The 16040-nt window shown below is 41.9% G+C and overlaps 1 protein-coding gene across 3 annotated transcripts in view; it reads right to left on the bottom strand.

Moving 5' to 3' along the window:
• Nucleotides 1-778: 778 nt before the first annotated feature.
• FAIM2 (Fas apoptotic inhibitory molecule 2) overlaps nt 779-16040 on the bottom strand; it is a 99304-nt gene continuing 84042 nt past the window's right edge. Inside the window, exons 7-13 of one of the 3 annotated variants that reach the window (XR_013224040.1) lie at nt 12362-12401; nt 7508-7545; nt 7321-7408; nt 4968-5063; nt 4759-4812; nt 2740-2991; nt 779-2018 (exon numbers count right to left, since the gene is read on the bottom strand). Coding sequence is in view for 2 of the 3 variants with exons in the window: in XM_077298048.1 (XP_077154163.1) it covers nt 2842-2991; nt 4759-4812; nt 4968-5063; nt 7321-7408; nt 7508-7545; nt 12362-12401 (466 nt within the window). In the remaining variant the exon portion in view is untranslated. Of the gene's footprint in view, nt 2019-2705; nt 2992-4758; nt 4813-4967; nt 5064-7320; nt 7409-7507; nt 7546-12361; nt 12402-16040 lie in introns of those variants that run through there. The other 2 variants (XM_077298048.1, XM_077298049.1) reach the window with 2 other exon arrangements.

A 16040-nucleotide genomic window follows, 5' to 3' on the forward strand; every position in this document is an offset into this window, starting at 1 on the left:
ACAATAACATCGCAGCTTAAGGCATGTCAGTGGGGATGCAAAGCAAAAATTCAGCTCACCTTTAATGGAAATCAAGTAAGTTTCTGGTGTGGGAAACCCAGAGTCTTGTCACTGCCAGATGTTGGTATTGCTTGTGAAGGAAGTGAGTCCAGTTTCAATCCAGACCGGGTTTAAGAATGCAGCAGCTTGCCCCCTTATCCCAAATCACGCCTAGACATATTTTAGTGTTGCCAAATCTATTTTAATCATAAAATAAAGGATTTGATAGTATGGATTAACTTCCTTCACAAGGTGAATGGGGCGCATAACCCAGGAGTAAAGCTGCTGTGTGCATAGGAAACGCGTTGGTGCTTTCATTAATGGACTAAGCTTTGGATGGAACACTGTTTTTATCACCTTACAAATAAAGATGAAGTTTTTTTATATCCATGGAGCTGGATCTTCTCTTACAATACAATGTCTTTGCGTATCATTATCCAGGACAATGCTCTTGAATGAGAGGTGGAAATGTGGTGGTAATAATAGCCACTGTGCCTAGGAGAATCTGACCCATATTTGGGCCAATATCACAGCGTGAATGTGGTCCATCAGAAATCCACCAGGCTTGGTTTGCTGCCTACTGTCTGGTCGCCTTCATGGAAACGTATTAGTTGCAGTGAGACTACGCTAATTATCATTAGTTGTGATCTAGTGGTATGACATTAGGACCACAAGTCGTCGTGTTGGCCCTACCTGATGTTGACTATTACAGTATGTCAGAAGATACAATACAACCACAGAAGAATATAAGACTTTATTGTATCATTCTGCATGTCCGCTGGTAATTCACTGTAACTACAGCTCAGATGGGTTACAAAAATAGACATCATGCACATGTTATCGTGCTGCTGTGATAGTCAATGACCATGACAAGAAATACGAGACTAAGTAAATATCCACCAAGAAAGCAACATTAGATAGCAATTAAAAAGGGATGTACCAGATAAACAGATTTCTACAGGAAATTGCACCATTCTTGTCCATGGGCTGTGTTCGGTATATTCACATAAAGGGAACCTGTCATGTTGAATATGGTCTCTGATATGCAGGCAGGATGCTATACAGCAGGAGGAGCTGATCAGACAGTTTATTGCAATTCCCAGTATTTGTATGCATAAGAATCCAGTGGGTGGCGCTATTTAGTGATTTGACAGTCTTCCCTGTATGGCTGTGCATGCAGTGATAGCTGGTGGTGATGAGCGAACATTCTCGGAATAAGTAAGGTGTTATCCGATCATGCTCGTGTGCTAACCGAGTGTCTTCGGCGTGCTCAAAAAATATGTTTGAATCCCTGACAAACAGGCAACTCCTGTATATGTTGCGGCTGTCGAAAAGACGCGAGACATTCAGCTGCGGGGAGTCGAACATATTTTTCGAGCACGCCGAAGACACTCGGTTAGCACACGAGCATGATCGGATAACACCTTACTTATCCGGGCACATTCGCCTATCACTAATAGGTGTCAGTCACTAGTAGGATCGCCCACGGGACTCATATACTTACAAACTCCAGGGATTTCAATGAATAACACTCAAGTTATTCTAAATTTCGACCCACAAACCTATATATAATTCTTCTCAGCTTCTCCCTCTCTCTACCCGGCCATCCACAGATCGGACTGTATGTACAATGTGACAGGATTCTTGATACAGCGTTTCATTTCCACACACAACCAATGGATAACAGTGACCATGTCTGGATAACAGTAGCCACGTTTTCTAATCTTTTACAGCCCTAATAACAATAAAGCCACGACTGCTAGAAGACGTAATGCTATTTAGTTTTATCGCTCTTGGTAACTTCCACCTCCAATCTTCTAATTGATTTATTAATAAGCCAAATGTGTGAATTGTGCCGATGAATAAGTCATTTACGTGTTACCGAGTCTCCTGGTCACATTGAATATTTATGGTGGTAGTCGAGTCTTCGACAAGTGAGTGTCTGGCTGCTATTTGCAGTTAGGTTATATTTAAGGGTACTGTCACACAGTCGCACTTTGATCGCTACGACGGTACGATCCGTGACGTTCTAGCGATATCGTTACGATATCGCTGTGTCTGACACGCAGCAGCGATCAGACATCACGCTGAGAATCGTACGTCGTAGCAGATCGTATGGAACTTTCTTTCGTCGCTTGATCACCCGCTGACATCGCTGGATCGTTGTGTGTGACAGCGATCCAGTGATGTGTTCGCTTGTAACCAGGGTAAACACCGGGTTACTAAGCGCAGGGCCGCGCTTAGTAACCCGATGTTTACCGTGGTTACCAGCGTAAACATAAAAAAAAACAAACAGTACATACTTACATTCCGGTGTCAGCTTCTCTGCACTGTGAGCGCCTGCCGGCCGGAAAGCGAACACAGCGGTGACGTCTGACGTCACCGCTCTGCTTTCCGGCTATGGTGCTTACACAGTGGAGAGAAGCAGAACGCCGGGGGACAGACACCAGAATGTAAGTATGTACTGTTTGTTTTTTTTACGTTTACGCTGGTAACCAGGGTAAACATCGGGTTACTAAGCGCGGCCCTGCGCTTAGTAACCCGATGTTTACCCTGGTTACCCGGGGACTTCGGCATCGCTCCAGCGCCGTGATTGCAAAGTGTGACCGCAGTCTACGACGCTGGAGCGATAATCATACGACGCTGCGACGTCACGGATCGTGCCGTCGTAGCGATCAAAATTGCACTGTGTGACAGTACCCTAAGTGTGTGCCTGTACGTAACGTGCAGATCTCGGTGTGAAGAATGAATGAGTTCCTGGCAGGCGTCTGTGTACATTGCTTATTTATTCACTGCAAGTCTTCAATCTTGGGTTGAGCCAAACAATTGGAGGAAGAATGTAAAGATGTAGATGATGTCCAGGTAGATGTTCAGTGCTCCAAAAATATATTCTTCAGGACTGAGTGTATATCGTCGATTTCCCATTAACATCTGCGTGTCAAAAGCCAGAAACTGTGAACAAGAAGAAAAGAAATGTAAAAATGAACACTCTTTTGATAAAACAATTAGGCAGTCCCTCAGAAAGCTGGAGTAAAAGCTTTGGAAAGTCGCAAATTCTTGCGCAATTCTTTGTTGCCCAAAAATGCTGTGGCTTTTGGTGTTTTCACACCAGTCTGAATCAGCTTCGCCTAAATGGGAAAAAGCTGGGGAAGAACATGTGCAAGACATGGTGTGTCCTGTCATATTCACCAAGAGTGCCAGCGTTTTGTACTCCATCAATGCTAACCCAATATTGCACTGGTGTAACATTCATTCATGGCACAGAGGAGCATGCTACTCAGAAGAAGTGCCAAATTCATTAGTGGTGTGTGCCTCAAAATAAATTTGCTTCCTTATACTCCAGCAAGACTGCTGTATTGTGAAACTGTGGTACGCCGGTCTTAATTAATGAGTCAAATGACTATCCATATCGTAACAGTTGATTATGTAAGGTTAAAGATCCCATGCACATTAGACTAAAAAAAGGACAATATCGTCAGGACCGGCCACCAGTCTGATGTGCACGGAGGCCTCACGACTCTTCCCTGACAGTCGGGCAGTTTGAATTTTAAAGCCAGGTATATACTGGAGGAAATAATCCGCTGTCAGACAATCTCCACTATGTTCATGTGTATGGGGAAGCCAAAACACAGAGCTGACTGCTGAATAAGCACCTGGCCAGCAGATATCACATGTGTATAGCCATCTTTACTGAAGCTGGATCAATGGTACTCAACTGATTGCCAGGCCTACTTCTATGTTTAATGAGCTGTATTTGTGAGACATCACCTTTACTAATATGAAGAAAATAGAATACATTGAAGGATAGCCCAGTAATAGCCCGGAGGGCCAGCACGAAACTGAAGTCCACACCATTGTCCAGCAGGCAGTTCAAGGAAAACCATAAATTCTGTTGTGAATGGACTTTATATTGCACTATTGCTTCTATGACAGCTCCAGTCACAAAATCAAGTTCCTCTATGCTGATGGTGCCTACAAGGAAGTCAACATCAGAGCGCTAGGGGTGATGGGGAGTTGTTTTTCTTGAAATCCAGCAGGAAGCCAATATTTTGCCCCATTGGCAATTAGCAGTAGGGCCACCGGAATTAGTCTACTTCTACCCTCAGATTATTTTTTTGCTTCCTCTGTTCTGAGGATTTTCATTAAAAAAATCATTTGTAAATGATCAATGAGAAAAATGGATACTACTTGAACTCACTAATCATAATAGTGCTCCACATTGAGATGGCCTATATTGGTCATTTTTCTAACAAGATCTATGGTGGGATGAACACGAGATATGAAAAAAAAGAAGTGGACCGGTCATGAGCTCAATATTTTTATCAATCGGACAACCGACCACTAAAATATTGGATACCTTCCTCAGATTTTGACTTTTGTTTTTCATATTTCATTTCTAGGCTTAGAAACACTTAATGAATGAAATAACCTCTAACCCCAACACCACAACCCTAACCCCAACACAACCCTAACCCCAACACATCAATCGTAACCCCAACAGAACCCTAACCCCAACACCACAACCGTAATCCCAACACGACCGTAACCCCAACACAACCCTAACCCTAGCTCTAACCAAAACCCTAACCCCAACCTGAACCCTACATGTATGTCAGGGTGCGCGAAGGAGTTACAACAAGTAAATGGAGATTATCTAATTATTCTAAACATCATATTATGACCGTATCTATTAGATACCTATTTAATTCTTATACTTACCATGGTAAACACTATGGCTCCAAGAACAGCATAGACCACATGAAGCCACGGCACCTGGAAACACATTTAGTTATTATGTAAAACAAATACAGTAATATTTTGTAGACTAGGAACTATGACAAAATCACTATAAGTTAGTAAGTGAATGATTCACGATGCATATGAGTTTAATATTTGTCTATAAAAATTGTAAAGTGCAGATTACTTACATATTGGAATGGAATTAAGATCACTAGGAAAAGTCCACTGAATAGAAGCACCATGACCAGCGTGAAGAGGACGCCGTGACAAGAAGTGAAGTCAACCTGTGGTATGAAAGGAGTACAGTCATTTTTCGGATTGACAGTTTATCTATCCACAAATTGATGGCTAAGTTTTTCATAGGAAATATCATTTGTGAGCTCCTCCAAAAAGCAAAAAAAATGTGGTTATAAAAATTATTATAACTTTCATTACAGATGAGAAAATCAAACTCATCTCACTTTTTACAAAATAATGTGGATTTTTTATGATTCACTTCAAGCAAATCTAGCAAAATAGCAGTCGGCTGGTTGACATTTTACTGGATTACAGAGGGCCGAGAATGGGTTAAAAAAACAATGTTATATTCATCTCTCCTTGATTTTTATATCTCCTTTCTTCCGTCGTGTTTTTCTTTCCATTCATTAGACCCCACATGACCATATTCAGCATGTAAATGATGTAAACGTGATGATGTGGGGCCTAGTGAATGGAAGACCTGGTCAGAAGAAAGATAAAAAAAGAAGGTCGAAGATAGAAATGCTGGTCAAAGGACTGCTGGTGGCAGGAGAGGTATGGAGGGACAAGGAGATGTGAGTGTAACTTTTTTTTAACCTCTTCCTGGGCAATTCAGTATGTATCAAATCTATTTCATACAAATTGAATTTCCCTCAATAAATGAGTGAATTGGCCAGAACCAAATTTTGGGAGATTCACTCAAGTCTATATAAAATCTTATGGAAGTCACCCAAAAACTATGAAATAGAAGCCAAAACTAAGCACCTTTGAGCTTTCTTTTTCTAGAAATTAGCAATAAATGAGTTGTATCAGCCACAATGTACCAGACAGTGATGTGCATCTCTCATATCTTGGAAGACATTGAGAATTTACAATACACGCACATGCTTCATAGTCATTTCCACCCTGTAGATTTAGTGGCTTTCTCAATGCTATCCTCCGATTGGGCAGATTCTTCAAATCCAGAATGTCATAGTTACGCCCCTGATAATCAATGCTAGTTCTAGTTATGCCCATGGTGGTTGTTCTAAAATCCTATCCAGCTGAGAAGAGGTGGGAAAAAATTTGTCTGGCTATCTCTTTTGAAGTCTATAGGGTCACTGGCTTGGCTGTCAAGACTTCATTGGAAAGCACAGATAACACTGCTATGACAAAGAGTCAGATTTGGCCCTGGTTCAACCTAGTACAAAATTTGAAGTACCGTATATACTCGAGTATAAGCCGAGATTTTCAGCCCATTTTTTTAGGCTGAAAGTGCCCCTCCCGGCTTATACTCGAGTCATTGTCCCAGGGGATCGGCGAGGGAGGGGGAGCGGAGGCTGTCACATACTCACCTGCTCCTGGCGTGGTCCCTGCATCTATGATGGTCTCCGGACACTGGCAGCTCTTCCTGTGTTCAGCTGGTCACATGGTACCGCTCATTAAAGTAATGAATATGGACTCGACTCCAGTCCCATAGGGGTGGAGCCACATATTCATTACTTTAATGAGCGGTACCAAGGACCGCTGAACACCGGAACAAGCTGCCGGCGCTGAGACCATCTGTCAGTGAGAAACAGGGACCGCGCCGAGGATCAGGGGCCTGAGCGTCGAGAGGTGAGTATGCCATTTCTTTTTTTAATCGCAGCAACAGCATATGGGGCATATTACTGTATGGAGCATCTTATGGGGCCATAATCAACCTTTATGCAGCATTATATGGGGCAAATGTTTCTATGGAGCATCTTATGGGGCCATTATTAATTTTTATGTAGCATTATATGGGGCATATTTTAATATGGAGCATCTTATGGGGCCCATCATAAACCTTATGGAGCATTATATGGTACGTATTTTGTATGGAGCATCTTATGGGGCCCATCATGAACTGTATGGAGCATTATATGGGGCTCCTGATTCAATATGGATATTCAAAAACACTTGACCTACTGATTTCGCAATTAATTTTACTTTTATTGGTATCTATTTTTATTTTTGAAATTTACCAGTATCTGCTGCATTTCCCACCCTAGGCTAATACTCGAGTCATTAAGTTTTCCCAGTTTTTTATGGCAAATATAGGGGTCTCGGCTTATACTCGGGTCGGCTTATACTCGAGTATATACGGTAATCTATAGCATGTGCACACTATCATGATTGCATTGTATTCCTGATGTGGGTGGGCAATCTCATAACTACTCGTACACGATTTTTCTACTTGCAGTCACGGGCTGACTATTCGTAACAGAAAAGAATTGAGAGAAGTGCAGAAGTCTAGGCTGCACATGACCACAAGTATGCAAATGTAACATAATAATCTCTCACCTTAGTTTGGAAGCTGAATAGGGTTACGGCAAGGCAGACAAGAGCGGTGATTCCGAGACACAAGATCACAGACGTGGTGTTATAGTAGCTGAGAAGAAAGAATATTGTAAAATCATAAGTCTGTTTCTTAAAGGTACAACTATTTCTTATTATGAAATAGTAACTACAACATAGAAGTGAACCTTACCTAGATAACATCCCAGTAATGTACGCCATGGAAAGAGTCTGCAAACAGAAATGCATCATTAGAAACAATTAAATCTAAAGTTAGCTTTGTGCTAATATCTGTCAATGAACATCAGAACATAAATGCTTTTACAAGCACCATAGACGAACTACCACAAGTATTAATAATGACCCTATAACATCACAGAGCGGAAATGTTATTTGTAACTAACAGACGATCAGGGATGCTTTCTACTATCTCTGGTGGTATGCAGATATATACTGTACATATATACTTTGACCAGCATAAGTATAAATGAGTACACCCCAACAGATTTGTCAGAAAACCTTTAGTTTCCTTTCATAATCAACATTTTCTATAGGATGCCATACTACAAAATTCTCACACAAATGTGACCCTTGATAGCAAACAAGATTTGTTTTTTTCACACCTAAAAAATGAATTTTCCTAACAAAGTCATTCAGACCATGTTTCAAAGGTGAGTACACCCCAATGAAAGTCTAAGGAGCAAAGATAAAGTTTAGACTACAAGATTCTAATTAAGAATTCAAACAAAACCCCTTCCTATTTCATGCTGTCAGCAATGGTACCATGAGGAAGAGAAATGTCACAAGACCTTAAAAAGACAATAATTTCTTTACACAAAAAAATGTGAAGGCTTTAAGAAGATCAGCAAATTTTTACTTATCAGTCAGAATGTTGTAGCAAAAATGATACAAAAATGTATGAAAGATGGAACTCCATCCACCTCCCAGAGACCTTCAGGCCAACCACAGGCATTAACACTTAAATAGGAGTGTCTTCTGATGAGAAGTGGTGAAAAGAATCACCTTGCAAGTTCACTGCAGTTAGCTAAAAACGTTGAAAGCTAAACCAGGGAGAGTGTTTCCAGTGACACAATATGGCGCACATTGCAGAGGAATGGCATGCAGGGGTGTTGTCCATGAAGGAAGCCTCCGCTAAAGCTCAAGCTCAAAAAATCCCATCTACAATTTGCCAGGGACCACACTGAAAAATAAGAAAACTACTGGGACTCTACAATCTGGTGTGATGAGACCAGATGTTTTTGAAACTGATGGCTTCAAAACTATATGGCGTTGCAAAGGTGAGTAGTAATGAGCGAATGTGCTCGGATAACATGTTGTCTGAGCTTGCTCAGGTGATATCCGAATATCTTGCCCGTGCTCAAATAATATTTTGTAATATGTAATAATAATATGTAAGTTTAAATTATTTATAATAATGAGAAAACACAGGAAAAAACTATTGAACACGCTTACTGAAATTTAGTTAACACTACGTACAAAAATCTTTATTGGTGATGACAGTTTCAAGACACCTCCTGTGTAGAAAAACTAGTCGCATGCATTGCTCAGGTGTGATTTTGGCCCATCCTTGTCTTGCTGAAATGTCCACCCTCATTTCACTTCATCATCTTGGTAGATGGCAGCAGATTTTTTTCAAGAATATCTCGGTACATTTGCCCACTCATCCTTTTTTCAATCATATGAAGTTTGCTAGTGTCGTATGCTGAAAAACAGCCCCACACCACGATGTTCCCACCTCCAAACTTCACTGTTGGTATGGTTTTTGGGGGGTGATATGCAGTGCTTTTTGGCCTCCAGACATGGTGTGCATCATTACATCCAAAGAGTTCAATTTTGGTCTCATCTGACCAGACTTATTTCCTCCCAGTATCTCACAAGGATTATCTAAATGTTGTTGAGCAAACTCTTAACGCCCTTGAACGTGCTTTTTGTTCAGCAATGAAGATTTGTGTGGTGAGCTTGCATACAGGCCATGGAGGTTGAGTGCATTGTACAGTGTACATTGAGTACTTATTGTTTTCTTTGAAAAAATTGTACCTGCTGATTCCAGGTCTTTCTGTAGTTCTCCACAAGTCATCCTTGGCTTTTGGAAAACTCTTCTGATAATTCTTTTCACTCCTCTGTCTGAAATCTTGTGGGGAAAATGTGTTCGTGGCCAATTTATGGTGAAATGATGTTCATTTCACTTACGGATTATGGCCCCAACAGTGCTCACTGGAACCTTCAGTAGTTTAAAAATTCTTCTGTAATCAATGCCATCAGTATGTTTTGCAACAATAAGGTTGTGAAGGTCTTGAGACAGGTCACTGGTTTTACCCAGAATGAGATGTTGTGTGGCACCATGGTAATGAAGATGAATCCAAGTATAATAAAATTTAAAAAAAACAACAAAGGAACAAAGAAACGAAAAGAGTCCTTATTGCATAATCCATTATTAGATGGAAGCAGCTAGAGTAATCAATCTGCTTCACAGAGCATATTGATTACTCGAGTTGATTCCATTTAATAATGGATTATGCAATAAGGACTTTTTTTGTTTCTTTGTTCCTTAGTTTTTTTTTAAGTATTATTTTTTCTACGCATACAGTATAAGAGGGTCTCTATCAGTATATTGAACTCATACATTGTATTGACAATTTTTTTTTTTCTTTTTTTGTTGTTTATCATTTGTAGTTCTGATGAAGGCCTAGTGCTGGCCGAAACATCAATGTTTATACACAGTAGATGTACCTATGTTAATAAATTACTTTTTAAGTTTTTCTGCATTTAACCTTGTAGTGCCAAATTTATCTTGGGACTATTTGGAGTGGCATGCTACTCGTGCACCCTTTTCAGTGGAGTGCCATGCAGCCTTATTCGATACCATATTATTTACACCGCAAATGTATACCGCATTATATATTATTATCACAAACATTACATATTTTTTGGACTATAATACGCACTTCATTCCCCCTAAATTTGGAAAGAATATTTAGTGCGTATTATAGGGTGGGAAACAGCGGCGGTGGACCGGGATCACAGAAGCCAGGGTTGCTGCTACAGGAAGCCGTCAGCGGCAGGAGTGGGGCTGTGTTGCGAGCCCTGGCTTGGGAGGATGGGGAGTACCGGTAGTCCGAGGTATTAATCTCCCGGCAATGGGGTTCAGGAAAATGTTAGTGGTGTGAGACAGGAGCTGAGTCCCCACTGTGCACATTGATCTTTCGGCGGTGAACTTCAACAAAATGGTGCCAGTTTTGGCGCATGTGCAAATTCAGATCTTGGCACAATGACGAGCTGAGATCTCAATTTGCGCATGTGCCATCTCCGGGGCCATTTTACTGAAGCCCACCACCGGGAGATCAATGGCTCCTGCCTCGCATCACCTGACACTCCTCCTTCCATTGCCCCACTCCTACCACAGCTGGCTTCCTGCAGCAGTGACCCTGGTTCTGTGTCCTGTGACCCCGCTCTGCTGCCGCCCTATCCCTCTGGTAATATAAATTTCGACTATAAGATGGAACCCCATTTTCACATTACAAATTATTTTTTTTCTATTTTCCTCCTCTAAAGTTGGGGTGCGTCTTATAGTCTGAAAAATATGGAATACTTTTGTGCATGTGTGTACTATGTACAACAATGTGTAAATCGGTATGTGAAATATTATATTATGCTTAATGTAAATATACTTGTTAATGTGCGTGTTTTCATGTGGGTGTGGCTTGGGGGGCCCTGTTATGGACCTGGTGGTTAGGTGCACCCGGAATGACCTGATGGTTAAACTAGAAGACAGGACCAGCTCTGGGAAGTGGGAACTCTGCTGACCGCAAATCCTAATCCTATAACACACACACTAGAAATAGCTGTGGAGCGTACCTAACTCTCCCTAGACGCCTCTTCACAGCCTAAGAGCTAACTACCCCTAAAGATAGGAAAATAAGCCTTACCTTGCCTCAGAAAATTCCCCAAAGATAAAGGCAGCCCCCCACATATATTAACTGTGAGTTAAGAGGGAAGTCACAAACACAGGGATGAAACAGGTTTCAGCAAAGGAGGCCAGACTTACTAAATAGATTGAGGATAGGAAAGGAATCTATGCGGTCAGCACAAAAAAACTAAAAAAAGCCACGCAGAGTGTGCAAAAAGACCCCCGCACCGACTCACGGTGCAGAGGTGCCACTCTGCAACCCAGAGCTTCCAGCTAGAAAGGCAATATCATGTTAGCAAGCTGGACTAGAACTTAGCAAGTACTAAGAAATATATTCAGTACACAATGAACAACAAATTAACTAGCAGGGACTTAGCTTTTGCTGGAGTAGACAGGTCATCAGAAAGATCCGAGAGAGATCTGAACAGTACTAATACATTGACAGCTGGCATGGAGTAACGATCTGAGTGGAGTTAAATAGAGAAGCCAGCCTAGCCGCAAACGAGAGCAGCTGAGGAGGCAACCTCAGAGCCAGCAGTTCCACTCACAGCCACCAGAGGGAGTCCACGGACAGAACTCGCCGAAGTACCATTCATAACCACAGGAGGGAGTTCGAGAACGGAATTCACAACAGGGCCCTTCATTTTCAGTGTAAGCCCCTGATATATCTATGTGAGTATAATTACTACACAAAAGGACCACGAGGATTGGTCACACCGACAGATGGTTAAAACAAGCATTAGATCTCAAGGGAATGTTGTAAGACCAATAGCAGAAGTGTAGGATTGGGAAAGTATTGATGGACTAAAATGCGGTTAATTATATGTTATTGCCCTTTTCAATATTTGCGAACATAATAAGTTCATTTAGCCATTCAATAAAGTTCTGATTGGTTATACTTGGGCAAGGAGTCTGCAACGAGTTTGTATGTTCTCCCTGTGTTTGCGTGGGTTTCCTCCGGGTACTCCGGTTTCCTCCCACATTCCAAACACATACTGAGAGGGAATTTAGATTGTGAGCCCCATCGGGGACAGTGATGATATTGTGTGCGAAACTGTAAAGCGCTGCGGAATATGTTAGCGCTATATAAAAATAAAGATTATCATTATTATTACTTACAAAAACACTGAGGAGGATCAGGTTCCATGGAAAACGCCTCCTGTAAGAGATGATGTATCCAGACAATTAGATTTTACTAGGCACTGGACAGAACTGAATTTGTCATTTAAAGGGCTATTCTCAAGTTGTCTCTTCCAGAAATAGAGTCTGCTCACAGTTTCCTTACTGCATGGTTTCTGGCAGGGCGGGCTCTTCTCCTTGAGCGACAGCTTTGCTGAATAATATAACTGTAGCATTAGTAGACCCTAAGGCCATGTGCACACGTTAAGTATTTTTCGCGTTTTTTTCGCGTTTTTTCGCTATAAAAACGCGAAAAAAACGCTTACATATGCCTCCTATTATTTTAAGTGTATTCCGCATTTTTTGTGCAAATGTAGCCTTTTTTTCCGCGAAAAAATCGCATCGCGGAAAAAAAAGCAACATGTTCATTAAAATGCGGAATTGCAGGGGATTCCGCACACCTAGGGGTCCATTGATCTGCTTACTTCCCGCACGGGGCTGTGCCCACCATGCGGGAAGTAAGCAGATTATGTGCGGTTGGTACCCAGGGTGGAGGAGAGGAGACTCTCCTCCACGCACTGGGCACCATATAAGTGGTCAAAAAATAAGAATTAAAATAAAAAATAGTCCTATACTCACCCTCGATGTCTTCCCGCCTCCACTGCACGCTGTCGCTTCGGTTCCTGTAGCTGATGTGCGGCGAAGGACCTTGCCGATGACGTCACTGTCCTGTGATTGGTCGTGAGCGGTCATGTGACCGCTCACGTGACCGTGACGTCACGGAAGGTCCTGTGCGCACAGACCAGCTATAGGAAGAGGAACGGACGCCGCTGAGGAGATGTCTGGGTGAGTATAAGCATTTTTTTATTTTTGTTATTATTTTTAAACATTCTATCTTTTACTATAGATGCTGCATAAGCTGCATCTATAGTAAAAAGTTGGTCACACTTGTCAAACAGTATGTTTGACAAGTGTGACCAACTTGTCAGTCAGTCAAGTCAAGAAAACTTTAGCATTCTGCAAGCTAATTACGCTTGCAGAATGCTAAAAAAACGCGAAAAAAGCGGAAAAAAAACGCAAAAAAAAATGCGGATTTCTTGCAGAAAATTTCCGGTTTTCTTCAGGAAATTTCTGCAAGAAATCCGCAACGTGTGCACATACCCTAAAGCCCAGCAGTTCTGATATTCAGCCATCAGTGGTTTGTTCTGAAGTGTACACTGTTATCACTGAATTTACACATAGAGATAACAAGGCATTTAAACAACCACACAGCTGAGGAGAGCCAGAGGAGAGAGCCCACTTTAGGAGACCTGCTGTGAAAGCTGAGGCTGGCGATTTATAACTGTATCTCTTCAGAGGATAAGAGTAAGGGTACCGTTACACTAAACGGCTTACCAACGATCACGACCAGTGATACGACCTGGCCGTGATTGTTGGTAAGTCGTTGTGTGGTCGCTGGGGAGCTGTCACACAGACAGCTCTCTCCAGCGACCAACGATCAGGGGAACGACTTTGGCATCATTGAAACTGTCTTCAACGATGCCGAAGTCCCCGGGTAACCAGGGTAAACATCGGGTTACTAAGGGCAGTAACCCGACTAACCCGACCAGGGTAAACATCGGGTTACTAAGGGCTTAGTAACCCGATATTTACCCTGGTTACCATTGTAAAAGTTTAAAAAAAAAACAAAAACACTACATACTCACATCTCACATTCCGAGGTCTGTCACGTCCCCCGCCGTCAGCTTCCCGCACTGACTGTGTCAGCGCCGGCCGTAAAGTAGAGCACAGCGGTGACGTCACCGCTGTGCTCTGCTTTACGGCGGGCGCTGACAGTCAGTGAAGGGAAGCTGACGGCGGGGGACGTGACAGACCTCAGAATGTGAGTATGTACTGTTTTTTTTTTTAACTTTTACAATGGTAACCAGGGTAAATATCGGGTTACTAAGCGCGGCCCTTCGCTTAGTAACCCGATATTTACCCTGGTTACAAGTGAACACATCGCTGGATCGGCGTCACACACGCCGATCCAGCGATGACAGCGGGTGATCAGCGACCAAAAAAAGGTCCTGATCATTCCCCAACGACCAACAATCTCCCAGCAGGGGCCTGATCATTGGTCGCTGTCACACATAACGAGATCGTTAGCGGGATCGTTGCTACGTCACCAAAAAGCGTGACGTTGCAACGATATCGTTAACTAAATCGTTATGTGTGAAGGTACCTTAACTGATGTATAGAGATCAATGGGCTGTAGAGAGTTGATCTTGAGTTAACCACTGTTCCGGAATGTAACCACTGCCCAATTTTCCCCAGGGTCGGGAGGCCAAGCTCGATGGAAACGAGCTGTATACTATAAAATCTCTCATTGTAGGAGAATGAAAGAAGCCAAAAAAGCAAGTCAATTGCAAACTTGCTTATTTTCATGCTGTCTAATTAAAGCAATTTTAGAACTTGAGAATACCCCATTAATGAAGACCTGCAAGTTCTCCAGACTTGCCAGTTTTTAGTAAATACTTGCATTCTTCATGGAATAACAATTCTGAAGTTTCTTTTCTTAGAATTCTGCGTTGTGCCATTACTCCATTCTTCCTCTTAGACCACATTCACACTAGCAGTATTTGGTCAGTATTTTTATCTCAGTATCTGTAAGCCAAAACCAGGAGTGGAACAATCAGAGGAAAGTATAATAGAAACACGTCACCACTTCTGTATTTATCACCTGAGGTGAAATAAAGACCAAATACTGAATGTTTGAACATGGCCTTATGCTATGTTCACACGATGAGTATTTGGTTAGTTTTTGATGTTGCAAGTTTTCTGCAGCATTTCTGCACCGATTAGATAAATTAGGTTGCTTGCGAGTTTTCACTGTGTTTTTTAGTGCGTTTTTTCCGTTGAAGATTTTATCTCCTTTTGATATGTCATGTTTTAACAAATATGCAGTGTCAAAAACTCATCATGAGAACGTCGCCTTATAACCTCATGAATAAACTGACAACTTGTTACGACTTGGGGTCCCTGCATATTCTGGCAGTGTTCAATCAGTGCTGACAGTATCAGATTGGTTAGGGACACGCCCCCTTGGACAAAGGGAATAGCAACACCCAGTTGTGAATCTAATGATAAATTTGATGGCGGAATAACACAAACAGCACAACACAGATTCCTAAGAAAAGACTAATCCCATATACTCATATCATGGGGATTACAAATATTTACTAAAGCAGACATGTCAGGAGAGCAGACAGGTGGTCTTATGGTTTACTTTGCACCAAAATTAATCACATTATTATTTAAAGGGGCTTGCCACTTTTAAAAAAGTAGTTCCTATACAAAGGTCATAATGAAAAATAATAAAATCAGATCGTACTTACCGTGTCGTGGTCCAGCACCGACACTCCATGTTGCTCCTGTCTCTGTGTTTTGGCTATAGTGGTGATGTCATCTGAGCGGCGCACATCACCTCTGCAGTCAATCACGGAGCTCAGCGGCTCTTCTGATAGACAGCACGAGTTACTGAGCTCAGGGATTGACTGCAGCGGTGATGTGCACTACTGACATGACATCGCCACTGAGGGTAGGGGAGGTCTATCTGATTCTGTTATTTTATAACACTCTTGTTGATTGGTGACCACTTTTTCTTTTTCAAGTGGAAAACTCGGATAAGTCAGTAAGT

This window comes from Ranitomeya variabilis, chromosome 3 (genome assembly GCF_051348905.1).
Source record: "Ranitomeya variabilis isolate aRanVar5 chromosome 3, aRanVar5.hap1, whole genome shotgun sequence".
Taxonomy (NCBI): domain Eukaryota; kingdom Metazoa; phylum Chordata; class Amphibia; order Anura; family Dendrobatidae; genus Ranitomeya; species Ranitomeya variabilis.